General features: G+C 43.3%; 1 protein-coding gene across 7 annotated transcripts in view; it reads left to right on the top strand.

The window, feature by feature from the left end:
• GHR (growth hormone receptor) overlaps positions 1-17183 on the top strand; it is a 470149-nt gene that overhangs the window by 371109 nt on the left and 81857 nt on the right. Inside the window, exon 1 of one of the 7 annotated variants that reach the window (XM_077285633.1) lies at positions 7365-7512. The exons of the other annotated variants lie outside the window; for them this stretch is intronic. Within the exon in view, the coding sequence (XP_077141748.1) occupies positions 7380-7512 (133 nt within the window). The 5' untranslated portion in view covers positions 7365-7379. Of the gene's footprint in view, positions 1-7364; positions 7513-17183 lie in introns of those variants that run through there. 7 annotated transcript variants of the gene reach the window in all.

Genomic DNA, 17183 nt, shown 5'->3' with positions numbered 1-17183 from the left:
CATCATGGCAGACAACCTGCTTCTTTTCCAATAATTAGGGTGGGAAGGGAAGGGGTAACATGGGGAATCGGGGGAAAAAAAGGAATAGACAGCCAAACATACATTTCAGAAATACACATATTTTGGCTTAGCTTAATATTTCAGCCCCTAAAATCAAAACAGGTGACAACCTGCTTCTTGACAGTTTCCATAACTGAATTTTATTCTCAGAAGACATAAATATTTCCAATAGGTGGCACTAGAGTTCAAGTCTTCTTCCTCTCTGAAGAGGCAATTTGCATTTTTTAAATTCCCAGAAGAGCATTGCATGGCCTATAAGTCTCCTGACACTGGCATATCAGGCATGTCACTCTCCAGAAGGAGAAATATTACCCTTTGGAGTCCAGTCAGAGGCCTCTCATACGGCCAAACCTGATCTCTTGCTTTGCACTGAGGAGAGGTACACACCCGAAACACGTGTCTGCTAATTGAGATTGTGGTTGGTTTCTTTCCTAGGTCATGTGACAAGACTCATTAAAGGGTCGATATTAACTATATTAGGATTGCTACTTCCAATAGGTGGCGCTAGAGTTCCTGTCCTCTTCCTTTCTGAAGAGACAAGATACTAATGTGTGCTTTTGTAAGGCAGGCAATGGCGTCTTCTAATATAGATGATATAAACATGTTTAGAGAAAGGGGGGAATACTACATACCAAACAATATCACGGTGCTACTTCCCATTAATGTGGTCATGAAAGCTGGTAAAAATAAATGCATAATTATGTAGAAAAAACTTCTTCCCTTCTAGTTTTCATTTTTACTTCCAAACCTGGCTACAGGGTCCAGCTGTTTGCAGCTGTCCTGCCTGAGAGACTGAGTGACCTCACATCATTGTATCAATTACTGGATAAACACCACGCCAGGACTGGATCCCATTAGATGTAATATAACCATCTTCCAACTTGTTGCACAGTATGAATGCTAGATTGGAAATTTCCAAACTCCATCTGTCAGTGGACAAGAACCGTCAAGTGGACAATTTTAAGACGAAGAAAAACCATCTTGTAAAAATCTGTCATATCACAAATAGAGTAAAAAATTACAGGAGTAGGGACGAGGTTACCGAGGACTGATAAATAGGATGGGAATATTGCAAAGAAGGAAGCAAAACAGATTACGTGTGGGTTTATTTTTGCCCAGTGGGGAGATTGATACAAAAAAAATGGGGGCCTGGACGTTTCACTTTGGTAGTGAAAGAGTTAACTTGAAGCTCCCTTCTGGCCTAAGGTATTGAAAGGGTTAGTCTTATATTCCATGATGGTCACTCTAGGGTAGAGAAGAGGTCAATGAGAAATTGAGGTTGCTCCCTGGAATCACATCCCACTTAGGAACGTAGGCTCGGAGCTACTGCCAACTTTTTCTTTCCGTAAAACTATCCTCCCCTTCCTGACTCTACCCTTTCCCTTCCCCTGGAGCCTGTGTTATTCACTCCTTTCCCTTACAAACTACCTGGTGTGTAATTTATTTTCTATCAACAACCTATGTGATCTTTCCGCTTTAAAATCTTGAATGCTTTACCCCCCTTTTCACGTTATGATCTGACCTATACAACCTCCTCCTCCTTCCTGCTGCTATTTCTAGCACCGGGAGAAGAAAGTAGTGTGCATTAGCAGTCGACCGACACAGCCAAAAGCAGTTTACTTAAAAAATCTGTGGCACAAGCAACAGAACAGTCAGCTAAGTAAAGGAGTTACATACTGCGCAGCAGCAAAATGGTAGGACAATTTTAAGAAAAACTAGAAGACACGGAGTCCGTGAGGCACATATCACCAAGATATTTTCTAGTAGAATGGTTGTAGAAGAGAATTCACAAATTACAGTTCATCTAGTAGATTATCTACTCATCCTGCTATATGAAATCATATGGAGGCACATTACGGCTGTAACGTAGTCATATGCAAGAGTTTTCTTACTGTTGCTTTGAGAATATCACTAGGCACAATGTATTAATCACCAGGGTAACAGGAGGTGTTGTGGTTGTATTTCATAAGCTTATCAAACCTGTTCTGTGGACGTCCTTTATACTTCATTTAACGTCACAAGCCCATTGAAGTACAGTTTCCAACCAGTCGAGAGTTTCTGAATAAGCTATAGTTGATATTGTACTGAAATCATCATCCATCTGGTCCAATGTAGCTTTCCATGACCGAGACATCATTACACGTCTGCTCTATGAGGCATTCTATTTTCCTCCTGTAGCCTGTTCTTCTTCTGTTTTCCATGGTTACTGTATTTGACTTTGCATCTGTAATTTATTGGATATGGCTTTGTTTTAAACTAGCGTGAGCATCATGACATTGGTTTCTTCTTGGCTATTTGTAGCAATGGCTCTGTCTCATTTACATTGAATTATGTGTGATGTTAGTGATTTGTTGGATATCGTCATTGGTGCTTTTTCTCTATTTTAATGTTCTAGTTCTAAACAACTTCTAACAGACCATTGTTGTGCAATTATCTATCTTTTCTTCTATTTATTTAGCTGCCTATATGTCTATGTATCTACCTATCCCAAGGAAAACAACAAGTAAGAAAAAATGCAAACTACGTGCAATAACACAAAGGAATTATGGCACCTTTCAACTAATTATGATTATAATCATTCCAGTTCTCAGACATTTGTCAAGAGTGCTGTGATTTCTATGGTTAATCGTTTGTTAGTTCTTTCGTTTGTTAGTTCTTTCGTTTGTTAGTTCTTTCGTTTGTTAGTTCTTTCGTTCGTTAGTTCTTTTGTTCGTTTGCTAATTCTTTTGTTCGTTAGTTCTTTTGTTCGTTAGTTCTTTTGTTCGTTAGTTCTTTTGTTCGTTAGTTCTTTTGTTCATTAGTTCTTTTGTTTGTTTGTTCTTTCGTTTGTTTGTTTGTTCTTTCGTTTTTGAGTTATTTTGTTTGTTACTTCTTTAGTTCATTCGTTAGTTCTTTCGTTCTTTAGTTATTTTGTTCTTTAGTTCGTTAGTTCTTTTGTTTTTTAGTTCTTTTGATAGTAAGTTCTTTCGTTAGTTCTTTCTTTCGTTCGTTAGTTCTTTCGTTTGATAATTCTTTCAATTGGTAGTTCTTTTGTTCTGTTTAACTGTTGGTCAATCCTTGTTTATGGTAAAATATTAAATTCACCTGTCACACTCTCGCTCACTCTCTATCTTATCATATACAATAACAACCTAACGGTCTTGGAGAGTTTTCCTTTTGGGATCCGCTTCAAAGAGGTGTCATGCACTTTCTTTTTTCGATAAAGAGAAAAAGAGAAAGACCTCCTGTATATATGTGCACACTCACAATCTATAAGAAGTACAAAATTATTTTATTGATTCCTCTAATGAAGCTGCTCTAGATGCAGCGAAACGCATTGGGTTGGTAACCGGGCCTCTAGGTGGTTCACCTTCCATCTCCGCCTTCCACCTCTCTATACTTTATCTCTCTGGCATCCTTGCTCTCGCCTCAGGTGACTTCCACCACCATGTGTAGGTATACCTGTGAGGGGGGAACTCCTTAGGAACATGCCTTAAGACCATAGCTCTATGGTAGCCATTGGCTATCACCCATATTTTGAGATGGTTTTTCCACAAATATACAGATGGGTGAGATTATGATAGTGGCATGTTCCAATCCATTATCAGTTGTGCTGAATGATTGGATTCTCATTTGATTCCATTTTGCCAGAAATTATGCTTATATTATGATTATTGGTCTGTGTGTATTATATATTGCCATTTTGTTTGACATTGGACTATGTATTGAACATTACTATGTAGAGATATCACTATATGCAGTAGATCTTTTTGCATTATATTGGAGTGTTGTGGCCTGGTGTACCTCATTGTATATTTCTTTTAATTGTTTTTAATAATTTTGGTACTTGGTATATTGTGCCCATGAAAATCATTTTGTACTTATTATAGATTGCAAGTGTGCACATATATACAGGAGGTTTTTCTCTTTACCTCATTAGTATTTCTACCTGATGTGGCATCTCAACTTATATTGATTTTGGTTATTTTCTGAATTGTAGTGCGCCCTATTTTCATACTTGCACTTTCTTTTTTCCACCAGGTGTTTTTTTATTTTTTTAAATCTATTCAGTAAAAAAGTAAAAAAAAACACATCATATGAACAGCAAAATGGATTTGCCATAGAAATGAATAATTTAAGTTTTCCAAGTACTGTATTTTTCGGATTATAAGACTCTCAGGACTATAAGATGCACCCCAACTTTTGTGGAGAAAATGGTGGTGCTTCTTATAATCCATGTGTCTTATTGCTTACCGGGGGGGGTGGCTGCGGTGAAGCAGGGTCCCAGGGTCTCTGCTGGAGGAGGCAGGAGTGTGGTGATGCTGCAGGCTGGGATGACCGGGTGTTCTGATGTGTGGCACGCCGCTTCGGGTGTCCGGATATGCTGCTAGTGTCCGGTGCTGCTGCTTGTGTCTGGCGCTGCGGGGTGCCAAGCGGTGCAGCAGGGGTGTTCGGTGCTGGGACTCCAGGAAAATGGACGCCGGGGGGCGGCGCATGCGCAGATGGAGATCTCAACACCAAGATCTCAGCGGCCACCGCACAGGAAACCATGGAACTGCAGGGGCTCTGGCCTTTCACAAAATGTTGACAGAGCATCGGAGACACCCGCAGCAGCAATGGACACCCCCACAGCACCGTCGGACACCCCCACACCACCAGACACCCCCTCATCCCAGCCTGCAGCAGCGGTAGCGGTTACAGTTAAGCATGCCATCATACATCCATTACTTAAAAAACCATCCCTCGACCAAAACTGTGCCGCTAACTGTAGACCTGTCTCTAATCTTCCCTTCATCTCTAAACTCCTCGAACGCCTGGTTCACTCCCGTCTTATCCGCTATCTCTCAGATAACTCTCTTCTCGACCCTCTTCAATCTGGTTTCTGCTCTTTACACTCTACTGAAACTGCCCTCACTAAAGTCTCTAATGATCTACTAACAGCTACTCTAAATCTAATAGTCACTACTCCATGCTAATTCTCTTGGATCTCTCCGCAGCATTCGATACTGTGGATCATCAGCTCCTCACTATGCTCCACTCCATCGGCCTCAAGGACACCGTTCTCACCTGGTTCTCCTCCTATCTCTCTGACCGATCCTTCTTTGTGTCTTTTGCTGGCTCCTCCTCTCTCATCTTCCCCCTACTGTTGGGGTTCCTCAAGGATCATTTCTAGACCCCTCCTCTTCTTTTTGTATACTGCCCCTATTGGACAAACAATCAGTAGATTTGGTTTCCAGTACCATCTCTGTGCTGATGACACCCAATTATACACTTCTTCTCCTGATATCACACCTGCCTTTTTAGAAAACACCAGTGATTGTCTTACCGCTGTCTCCAACATCATGTCCTCCCTCTATCTGAAACTGAACCTGTCAAAAACTAAACTCCTTGTGTTTCCTCCCTCTACTAACCTACCTTTGCCTGACATTGCCCTCTCCGTGTGCGGTTCCACCATTACTCCACAGCAACATACCCGCTGTCTTGGGGTCATACTTGCTTCCGAGCTTTCATTGACCCCCCACATCCGATCACTGGCTCGCTTTTGTTATCTACACCTCAAAAACATTTCTAGAATTCGACCCTTTCTTACTTTCGACTCTGCAAAAACTCTTACTGTTTCTCTTATTCATTCTCGTCTGGACTATTGTAACTCTCTAGTAATCGGTCTCCCTCTTACCAAACTCTCCCCTCTCCAATCTGTCTTTAATGCTGCAGCCAGGATCATATTCCTCACCAATCGTTACACTGATGCCTCCACCTTGTGCCAGTCATTACACTGGTTACCCATCCACTCCAGAATCCAGTACAAACATATTACCCTCACCCACAAAACACTCTATGGATCAGCACCACCCTACATCTCCTCCCTCGTCTCAGCCTACCACCCTACCCGTGCCCTCTGTTCTGCTAATGACCTGAGGTTAGCATCCTCAATAATCAGAACCTCCCGCTCCCTTCTCCAAGACTTTACACGTGCTGCGCCGATTCTTTGGAATGCACTATCCAGGTTAATACAATTAATCCCCACAGTTTTAAGCGTGCCCTAAAAACGCATTTCTTCAGACTGGCCTACCGCCTCAACACATTAATCTAACTATCTCTGTGTGGCCCATTCAAATTTTTTTACAATAACCAGGTTCCTCGAATCATGTTCTCATACGTTTTATGCATTTAATAGCCCTCTTTGTCTGTACTGTTACATACTTAGGCCAATAACCGGTTCATGCATGGTTACATGAACACCCGATCCTTACACTATGGCTGGTCCGAACATCAAAAGCAATTGTTACCATCCACCTCTCATGTCTCCCCTTTTTCCTCATAGATTGAAAGCTTGCGAGCAGGGCCCTTATTCCTCTTGGTATCTGTTTTGATCGTTGAGATTATTGTTGTGCTGTATTGTCTGTACCCTCTAAAACTTAAAGTGCTGCGGAATATGCCAGCGCTATAGAAATAAAATTATTATTATTTATTATTATTACCGGTAAATTATATCCGCATTATAAGATGCACCCCCATTTTCCACCCAAATTTTGGGGAAAAAAGTGTGTCTTATAATCCGAAAAATACAGTACTTTTTAAGTAGGATTTTGGAGAGGTTCCATTCCAAAAACTCAAAAAATTCCTAGTGAACTCCGCCTTATTTTTCAGGTGGAAAACGGCACCACTGTGGTCGTCTGCGGTAGTGCAGCTCATTTGCATAGTAAACCATTAGAAAAAAAAGCGGACCTGACTTTTTTGTTTGTTTTAGTCTCAAATATTTAGTTCTGTTCATCTGATTATGAGGTCCAAATTAATAACGCATAACATTGTGTGTTTTGCACCTCGCCTGAGATGAGATGGTTATCGGCTTCAGTGTATTCTTAGTGCAGTATTTTTAAATGTGTCAACACAGTCGTGTCAGATCAAGATCTTCCATTCTAGCATCGGTCAGCCAGAGGTCAAACAAGCCCGGCTTTGTCGTTACTTAACCTGATTGCTAGTCAGCACCCTTCTAATATGTTCTGTTTCCTGATGTAAGTGCACAGCGGTTCCCATCACACAAAGGTCTCCTTGTAAGTTCTGTGTCTCGGTACGCTGCACAGTAATGTCTAATGTTTTGAATTAAATAAGAGGATCTCTTCTGCATGTGAGATGCGGGCAGTGATCTGGGATTGTGGTTCTCCTGCTGTTGTGAAACTACAGCACCCAACATGCCCTGACAGCTGCAAAAGCTGGAGCTGCACTGCTATAATCATATATATACTGTATACAATCAAAGCCGTGACCTGATCACTTAGGCTCTCTTCACACCATTGTCTTTCATTAATTACATATTCTGGTAAATCTCCCAGTGAATAATGAACACCTGTGTCCAATATGGAAACCGTGGAAAAGCCAGAAAATGCGGTGTAAGACCTGCAGTAACTGCTTCATCCAATGGCTGTCCTGCTGAATGTGATATCACAATAGTCACCAATGGAGTGTGGGGCGGTAAGTGTTTATTTAATGATGTTGGTGCTGTTGTTTCAGTGGACACTGACCTACTGCAGCCTTTACTCTTAAGGGTATGTGCAGATGTTCAGAAATTGGCAGCAGGAGATGTCCACTGCATCCAAAGCGCTGCCGTATATTGATCACAGGTGATTCCTCTGTGTTCACTGAACCGTGCGAATTCACCGCGTACATTGTACGGTGATATTTATGTTGCGGAGGCTCTTGTTTCAGCAAGATAAATAGACATGCTGCAGTCTGGAAAGACGTGCCACATATCCCACTCCGGATGCATAGTGGACATGGGATTTCTTGAAATCCCATCCACTATGCTGTAACATCTGGATGCTGCGGGTTGGACGCTGCACAAGTACGCAGCATCCAACTCGGAGCGTTTACCGCGTGCACCTACCATGACAGTTGTCTGCTCTGACGGAATATTGGTGAGCTGAAGCTGATTGATGTCCACTGATTAGTTGCAGTGGTCAACAATGTTTGTCACCACCAGGAACAACAGTGCCAACATTGCTGGAACAACGACGCTACGAGAGGTGTTTTTATTTTTGGGTTTGCACTAAAAGTATTAAGCTGGGGTTGTGTAGTAGTAGAAAACACCTTTATATTCTGCCACTGATGCCATGCCTCTGCGTCTAGCCTGCAGTACAAAGCCGATATATTATTGATGCTTAGGTTTCCTTTTTCAGTTGTTATTTTTGATGCACACTTGGAAAATCAAGAATTTTACATTTTAGGGTATGTCTGTAATATAGAAAATCACACTACACAAAGTAATTCTGGTTAGATCCTTCTGTTTCACTGGTGAAAAAAATGAGGATAAAATAGCAACATATACAATATACACTCTATATACAGAACTAGGAATGGTGTACATAGAGCAGATAGTGACTGCGGAACAAGCCTACACAAAATGCCCAGTGTGAACCCTGCCTTAGGAATGTGCGAGACAGAGAACAGAATCCAATGTTCAGTGACTAATGTGAGAGGCAGAATGTGACTCTGACACGGCCGGCGTGCAGGGTAAATATATGTGAGCCTGTGCATACCATACAGGAGGCCCGCACATCTGCTATGGGGCCCGTGGCAAGAGGGGGCCCAGGCCTGATGGCTTGTTTTACATACATTCATACATACATACTGTATATACATGTTGTTTTACATGCGTGTGTGTATATATATGTGTTTATATAATATAGTATATACAGCACATGCGTGGTTGATTTACACACACACACACACACACACACACACACACACACACACACACACACTTATTTTTTCTTTTTAGTTATTTTTTAGTTATAAGTAGCACTTCGGCTTGGTTTACACATTTGTACAGATTTTGCACTTCTTCATGCATATTTCCTACACTCGTCACCTTTGATAAAAATTATTTTTTACAACTAGCGTTTTATCAAACCATCACTTGCATTATACTCTGTTTTTGCACCAATCATCCATAACAACTGTGCCTATAATGACCACGCATTAATATCTTAGAACACTATTCCACATCTAAATTAATTATGGCTGTACAGTGTAGGATAGGCTATCCTGACTGTGAGAGGGGCTTGGGATTTAAGGGGGTTTTCCCACGAACAAAGATAATTGTAATCAATAGATCTTGGAAAAATAATTTTTAAAAATTGGACGTGTTAAAAAAAATGTTCCTGTGCTGAGATAATCTTATAACTGTGCCCCTGCTGTGTGCTGTGTAATGGCTGTATCTAACCGTGCAGGAACATGGTCTGATCATACCACAGCTCCTGGGCAGAGGACGAAGAAAAAAAGAGAATACAGAAAGGACAGCATGGCCAAGCAAGACAGCTGCATAGACATACATGTCGACGCGCTCTGGTCAAGAGAGCGCCGGCCAGTCCGAGCATTGCAATGCGATTGTCATCCATGTTTTACAGGTGCCTGAGTGACACATCTAGTGATACGACCACACCAGTTATTATCACATATAGATATAACATCTGAAAAGAATTTGTACCACTTGTCGGGATAGGGGAGACGTGTGGACTCGTACCTATACATTTTAGAGGAAAGTGCACTTTGAAAACTGACATAGATGAACTTGCAGATGTCACGGCGCTGCATACTTTCAGCTTGGAGAACCGGTTAATTATTTACCACTGTGCTATATATTGTTCAGTCTATAGTACAAATTGTTTTGTTTGCAATGTGGGACCTAAATGTCCCAGAATATATAGCCCAAAATGTTAATATTTAGCTCATATAAAGACTATTGGCTGCGAGAAGGTCTTGTCTGTAGTGCCCTCTAGGGATCAAAGGAGACTTGTTTTATTTTTTGCTCTATTACTTGACTTTACTCACACTACACTTATAGGGATCCTGTCTGGCATTTCAGGATTCCCAATTAAATTATAATACCAGTAGAATAGATGAGCAATTGGATTTCCGCTACCCTGGTCTGACATGCAGTCTGGTCCTCTGTTCCAGACGGTCTTCTCCCCTGCGCCTCATACACTCAGCCTGGCATCCTGGGCACCTCCTAGTGCTTACAATCCCCTTGGGCCTAAGAAGCACCAAAGGAGCCTGGATGCATTGCCAAGGATGCCGGGCATAGAAGAGAAGCCGCGTTGCTGCCACTGAGGACTAGACTGCAAGACGCCCTAGGTCAGCGCAAATCGAATTGCTCATCTCTACGGAATATGCTAATACAAGACCTGTTTACCCCTTCCTTCTTTGCCAGAAATGGATTATTGCTTTCTGAAAAAAAAATCAGCTTTGAATCCTTATCTAAATGAAGCAGCAAAGGCCCTGAGGGTGGCACAACTCCCAGCTAGTGCATTAATCCGGTGCATAATTCCCTGCCTGACGCCACCCCCACCTGCTTGATTTAGGCTGATAACAGTGATATGATGGCATTGAACAGAAGTTAATCATGTCCACTGGGGTGACACTAGATGGAGAATAAGACCTCATTCCAATCTCTGATTTTTCCACGTATGAGAAAAACACAGCGATTATTCTGACCAGACTTTGGTCCAGGTATCATCCAATTCTCTCATACATCCGCCCCCTGCATTTCATTCATTCCCCAGTCTTTTACAGCCGGCAGAGCTGGCATTAGCAGCGCTCCTGGTTGTAAATGGATTTAACCCCTTCAGATGGATTTACAGGATGGGACTTGACTGTACGGCGGACAGGTATGGGATATTGTTGCTTTTTTATTTAAAATTTATTACAGGAGAGCGAGGGCTTCGGTTGGATTGAGTAATGAAACCTCTGTGTTTCTTTATTTCATTAAAGTTCTTTTTTCTAAGTGTGTGTGTTTTATTAACTCTTTCACAACTGTAGATTTAGTAATGGATAGGTGTCTTATTAACATCTCTCCATTACTAAGCTGGCTTAATGTCACCTTACAATAGCAAGGTGACATTAACCCCTTATTACCCCATATGCCAATGCCACAGGGCAGTGGGAAGAACCGGGCAAAGATTCAGAATTGGTGCATCTAATAGATTGCAGGCAGTTGCGGGCTGCTGTTTTAAGGCTGGGGGGGTTCCATAGCCATGGCCCCTTACCAGCCTGAGAATAGCAGCCCGCACCTGTGAATTTTGCCGGGTTGGTTGGAAAATATAGGGGGGACCGCACGTCGGGTTTTCTTAGACCCCTTCTCCCCTGCTCGCGCTGCTTTCAGCCGAGCAGGGGAGAGTGGATGACAGCCGGCTTCAGCACCACAAGCAGGGGGAACAGCGCTTACAGTAGTGCTGTTTCTCCTGCGGCCGGCCATGCGCACGGAGGAGAGTGTACTTTGTTCTCCGTGTGCACGTGTGCGGGACGTATTAAGTTATGTGCTACCGGTAAAAAGCGGATATGTCTCCGTGTCTTGCACACGGACACACGGTCCGTGAAAACCCCCTGACATGTGCATAGACCCATTTATTTGAATGGGTCTACGTGTGTCAGTGTCTCCGGTACGTGAGAAAACTGTCACTACATGTACCGGAGGTACTGACGTGTGAAACCGGCCTTACAGAGGGCATCTTACCAAATTGTCCAGCAAATCTTAGATTTTGTAGGCTTCTATGTGCGATCTCTAGAGAAAACTAGGGAGGATATCCTGGGTTGTAGCATAAAGGTGGACCATAGACTGGAATAGATCCTGATAGTCTGTCTTGCAGATAAATAACCTGAGAAGAGGCTACCAGAAAAAAAACAGGAATGGAAAGAATATGATTTACCAAGCAGCAGAATATGAAAAATGAGAACAAAGCACCAACTTGGAAGAAAAGAAGTGAAAAGAAGTGGATTAGATGATTTTTTACCATCTGGTATGTAAGTCTGATCACAAAGAAGTAGGATCATACCTTCTGCTACACACTGCAGCTGGAAGAACTATTCAGAACTACATTGCAATACCCTGTGCACCCAGGTCTCTCCGCCAGTTCATGAATTCACGGAATGTATTTTTCTGACTATATGTTGACATATTTTTGATTTACGTGCAGTCGTGTCAGAGCTTGGTTCGTATGATGCAGTACAGCAGAGATTGCCCGTCTCTAAAACAACTTTCATTCTATAAAACAATGTACATGTATTGTAACATTTGCTTTTCTTTTTTTGCATAAAACCACAAAAGCCCTGGAATAGGCGGCTATGCTATAGCTGGCAAAGATGTAGAGCATGATATAAATTTCTCACTACTTATTACTTTTTCTTACAGACTTTCTCTAATATGTTCAAACCGTAAATGGGATGCCCACCTTTGGGGACTTTTTTTAAAACTGAAATACGTGCATTTGGGGCTAAAAAAATAATTAAGAATTTTGCATTTTTTTTTTTTGCTTTTACGGGCTTTTTCAAGTTTGATGTGGTCTGTGATCATAAATCAGCTGTGAGCAGCTCTGGAAAAGATAGATAAAAAAGTTACAAACTTCCTGTCAGACCATCAGTGTGGGCCGACTGAGGGAATCTCGGTTAACTCATTAAGCAGCCAGCAATAGAGAATGCATCTCAGAGGATATGGAGGGCAAACGGTGCAGAATTTTTAATGAAGCCCAAATACAAAAATTATTTTTAGATACAAAGAACTTGGCACTCCTTAGTACAAATGTAGTGTTTTTTGCATTGACAATCCAAAGAAAATCAAATGACAAAGCGCTTCACCCTAGCGAGGATTCGCATTTCTAGTAGTATCACAGTTTATCCATTATGGCCCCAAATCATTATTCACTTTGCGCCTGTCTTTCTTTTTTTTTCGAGTTTTGTGTGTTTTGACCTTTCTTACTACACCCAATTAATTATTCAGTTTGCTTCTTCTTTTTAAGTCTTTTGAATCCACTTTGTGGTTGGAATTAACAATTCCAGATGTTTTGTTTGATTCAACAATTGCAACGCTTGATGTTTTCTTGCATAGACAACCCAAAGAAAATCAAATGATGTTTCAGTCTATAAACAATTAGATCTTCATCATCAGAAATGAAAGGAAACATTTTTGCCTGATTCATCATATTTATTTTTTTTAAAAGCGAACCTGTCAAAGGATTTTGCTAAGTAAACTACAGGCATTATTATTTATTATTATAGTTCCATTTATTCCATGGCGCTTTACATGTGAGGAGGGGTATACATAATAAAAACAAGTACAATAATCTTAATAAATACAAATCATGACTGGTACATGAGGAGAAAGGACCCTGCCCGCGAGGGCTCACAATCTACAAGGGATGGGTGAGAATTAGTGTTGAGCGATACCGTCCGATACTTGAAAGTATCGGTATCGGAAAGTATCGGCCGATACCGGCAAAGTATCGGATCTAATCCGATACCGATACCCGATACCAATACAAGTCAATGGGACTCAAGTATTGGACGGTATTCCTGATGGTTCCCAGGGTCTGAAGGAGAGGAAACTCTCCTTCAGGCCCTGGGAACCATATTAATGTGTAAAATAAAGAATTAAAATAAAAAATATTGCTATACTCACCTCTCCGACGCAGCCTGGACCTTACCGAGGGAACCGGGAGCCTTCTTTGCTTAAAATGCACGCTTTTACTTCCTTCCGTGACGTCACGGCTTGTGATTGGTCGCGTGCCGCCCATGTGGCCGCGACGCGACCAATCACAGCAAGCCGTGACGTAATTTCAGGTCCTGAATGCAGAAATAGGCATCAGGACCTGAAATTACGTCACGGCTTGCTGTGATTGGTCGCGTCGCGGTCACATGGGCGGCACGCAACCAATCACAAGCCGTGACGTAATTTTAAAAATGCGCGCGTTTCCTGCCTCCCGTGACGTCACGGCTTGTGATTGGTCGCGTCGCCCATGTGACCGCGATGCGACCAATCACAAGCCGGAACGTAATTTTAAAATCCTGAATGCCTAGAATTAGGCATTGAGGACCTGAAAATTACATCACGGCTTGCTGTGATTGGTCGCGTCGCGGCCACATGGGCGGCACGCGACCAATCACAAGCCGTGACGTCACGGAAGGAAGTAAAAGCGCGCATTTTAAGCAAAGAAGGCTCCCGGTTCCCTCGGTAAGGTCCAGGCTGCGTCGGAGAGGTGAGTATAGCAATATTTTTTATTTTAATTCTTTGTTTTACACATTAATGTTGTTTCGATACCGATACCCGATACCACAAAAGTATCGGATCTCGGTATCGGAATTCCGATACCCGCAAGTATCGGCCGATACCCGATACTTGCGGTATCGGAATGCTCAACACTAGTGAGAGTACAGTTGGCAAGGGTAGAGCTGGTCGTGCAGTGAGTGGTTTGGTCTATCTGTGGTTACTGCAGGTTGTCGGCTTGTCGGAAGAGGTAGGTCTTCAGGTTCTTTTTGAAGGTTTCCACGGTAGACGAGAGTCTGATATGTTGGGGTAGAGAGTTCCAGAGTAGGGGTGATGCACGAGAGAAATCTTGTATGCGTTTGTGGGAGATAAGAGGGGAATATAGAAGAAGATCTTGTGAGGATCGGAGGTTGCGTGCAGGTAAGTACTTGGAGATGAGGTCACAGATGTATGGAGGAGACAGGTTGTGGATGGCTTTGTATGCCATGGTTAGGGTTTTGAACTGAAGTATTTGGGTAATGGGGAGCCAGTACAGGGATTGACAGAGGAGAGAGGCTGGGGAAATAGCAGGGGAACAGGTGGATTAGTTGGGCAGCAGAGTTTAGAATAGATTGGAGGGGTGCAAGAGTGTTAGAGGGGAGGCCACAGAGCAGGAGGTTGCAGTTGTCAAGGCGGGAGATGATGAGGGCATGGACTAGGGTTTGTGAAAATTCTTGGATGAGGAATGTACGGATCCGGGAAATATTTTTGAGTTGAAGTCGGCAGGAAGTGGAAAGGGCTTGGATATATGGTTTGAAGGAAAGATCAGTGTCAAGGACTACACTGAGGCAGCGAGCTTGTGTGACTGGGGACAGTGGGCAGCCATTTACTTTAATGGGTAGGTCTGTTGGGGGAGTCAAGTGAGATGAGGGAAAGATGATGAATTCTGTTTTGTGTTTTGTCCATATTAAGTTTTAGAAATCTAGTGGAGAGAAATGATGAAATAGTAGACAGACATTGTGGGATTCTGGTTAGTAGGGTGGTGATATCTGGTCCAGAGATGTAGATCTGTGTGTCGTCGGCATAGAGATGATACTGAAAGCCGTGAGATTCTATGAGCTGTCCCAGGCCGAAGGTGTAAATGGAGAAGAGCAGGTGCCCTAGGACTGAACCTTGCAGGACTCCGACAGGGTACGAGGTGAGGAGGTGGTGTTTGAGTGGGAGACGCCGAATGTCCGGTCTGTTAGGTATGACAAGATCCAGGATAGGTCCAAGTCTGTGATGCCAAGTGATGAGAGGGTCTGTAATAATAGGGAATGGTCCACTGTGTCAAAAAGGAGGACAGAGTAGTGTCGCTTGGCCTTGGCGGTTAATAGGTCACTGGTGACCTTAGTTAGGGCAGTTTCAGTGGAGTGATGTGACCGGAAGCCAGATTGTAAGTGGTCGAAGAGGGAGCTAGAAGAGAGGTGGGAGGACAGTTCAAGATGGATGTGTTCCAGTAGTTTTGAGGCATATGGGAGAAGTGACATAGGGCGATAACTAGATACAGAGGATGGGTCAAGAGAGGGCTTTTTGAGGATAGGTGTGATTGAGGCATGTTTAAAGCTTGAAGGGAAGACACCAGTTGTTAGTGATAGGTTGACTAGATGGGTTAAGGTTGGGATGAAGACTGTGGTGAGGTTTGGGATGAAGTGGGATGGGATCGGGTCAAGTGCACAGCTGGTGAGATGAATTGAGAGTACAGTGGAGAGTCGATCTTCTGTAATAGTGGAGAAGTTTGTTTTGGTTTTGGAGGAGGAAGGCTGGGCAATTAGGAGAAAGGGGTCTGGGGGTTGTTGACCAAAACTGTCTCTGATGTTATCAATCTTCTGCTTGAAAAATGAGGCAAAGTCTTGGGCTGAGATGAGTGGAGAGGGAGGGGGTGCTGGGGGACGGAGGAGAGAATTGAAAGTGTTGAATAACTGTTTAGGGTTGTGAGACAGGGAGGATATGAGAGATGAGAAGTAGGTTTGTTTTGCTGCAGCGAGTGAGGCCTTGAAAGTCGTGAGGGACTGTTTGAATGCAATGAAGTGCTCATTGGAGTGGGATCTTTTCCATCTCCGCTCATCAGCCCTGGAAGCTCGCCTCAGTTCTTTGGTCAGGCTGGTGTGCCAGGGCTGTCTGTTGATTTTGCGAGCTTTGGTATGTGTGAGAGGGGCAACCGATTCCAGAGCTACAGCTATTGTGGTGATATACAAAGCGGCAGGGGCATCCGCATTGTGTAGCGAACTTATGCCTGTAAGAGGGAGAAGGGATTCAGACAGTGAGTGTAGATTGAGGTGTTTAAGATTTCTGCGAGGGTGTGCAAGGTTGTGGGGTGGGGATTGTGGACAAAGTGTGGAGAGGGAAGAGAATGTAAGTAGGTTGTGGTCCGAAAGAGGGAGAGACGAGTTAGAGAGGTTAGACAGGGATCAGAGGCAGATGAAGATGAGGTCCAATGTGTGGCCATCTTTGTGAGTGGCTGTAGAAGACCATTGTGCGAGGTCAAAGGAGGAAGTGAGAGATAGAAGCTTAGTGGCAGCTGAGAGGGAAATTTCAATGGGGATGTTGAAGTCACCCATGATGATAGTGGGGATGTCCGCGGAAAGAAAATGAAGTAGCCAGGTGGTAAAGTGGTCAAAGAAGGTAGTGGCTGGCCCTGGGGGGCGGTAAATGACAGCCAGTTGGAGGTTGGAGGGGGAATAGATGCGCACAGAGTGCACCTCAAAGGAAGGGAGGTTAACAGAGGGTGGCAGTGGGATTAGGGTGAAGGAACAGTTATCCGACAGGAGAAAACCAACTCCTCCACCATGCTTGCTGCTGGGGCGGGGTGTGGGAAAGGTGGAATCCAACCATACGAGATTGCAGCAGGAGAGGCTGTATCAGAGGGGGTGAGCCAGGTTTTGGTGATGGCGAGGAAGGAAAGTTTGTGAGTAATGAAAAGATCATGGATGTAGGAAAGTTTGTTGCAGACAGATCGAGCGTTCCATAGTGCTCCTGTTAGTGGAACTGGGGAAGCAGGGGCTGGGTGAATAGGTATAAGGTTAAAGAGGTTACGGAAAGTTGTGATAGAGCGTGGATGGGAGGTAGAAATGACTGTGGGAATGTGGTG

This window comes from Ranitomeya variabilis, chromosome 1, assembly GCF_051348905.1.
Source record: "Ranitomeya variabilis isolate aRanVar5 chromosome 1, aRanVar5.hap1, whole genome shotgun sequence".
Taxonomy (NCBI): Eukaryota; Metazoa; Chordata; class Amphibia; order Anura; family Dendrobatidae; genus Ranitomeya; species Ranitomeya variabilis.
The sequence above is the reverse complement of the archived record's forward strand: the minus strand, read 5'-3'. Positions and strand labels throughout refer to the sequence as shown.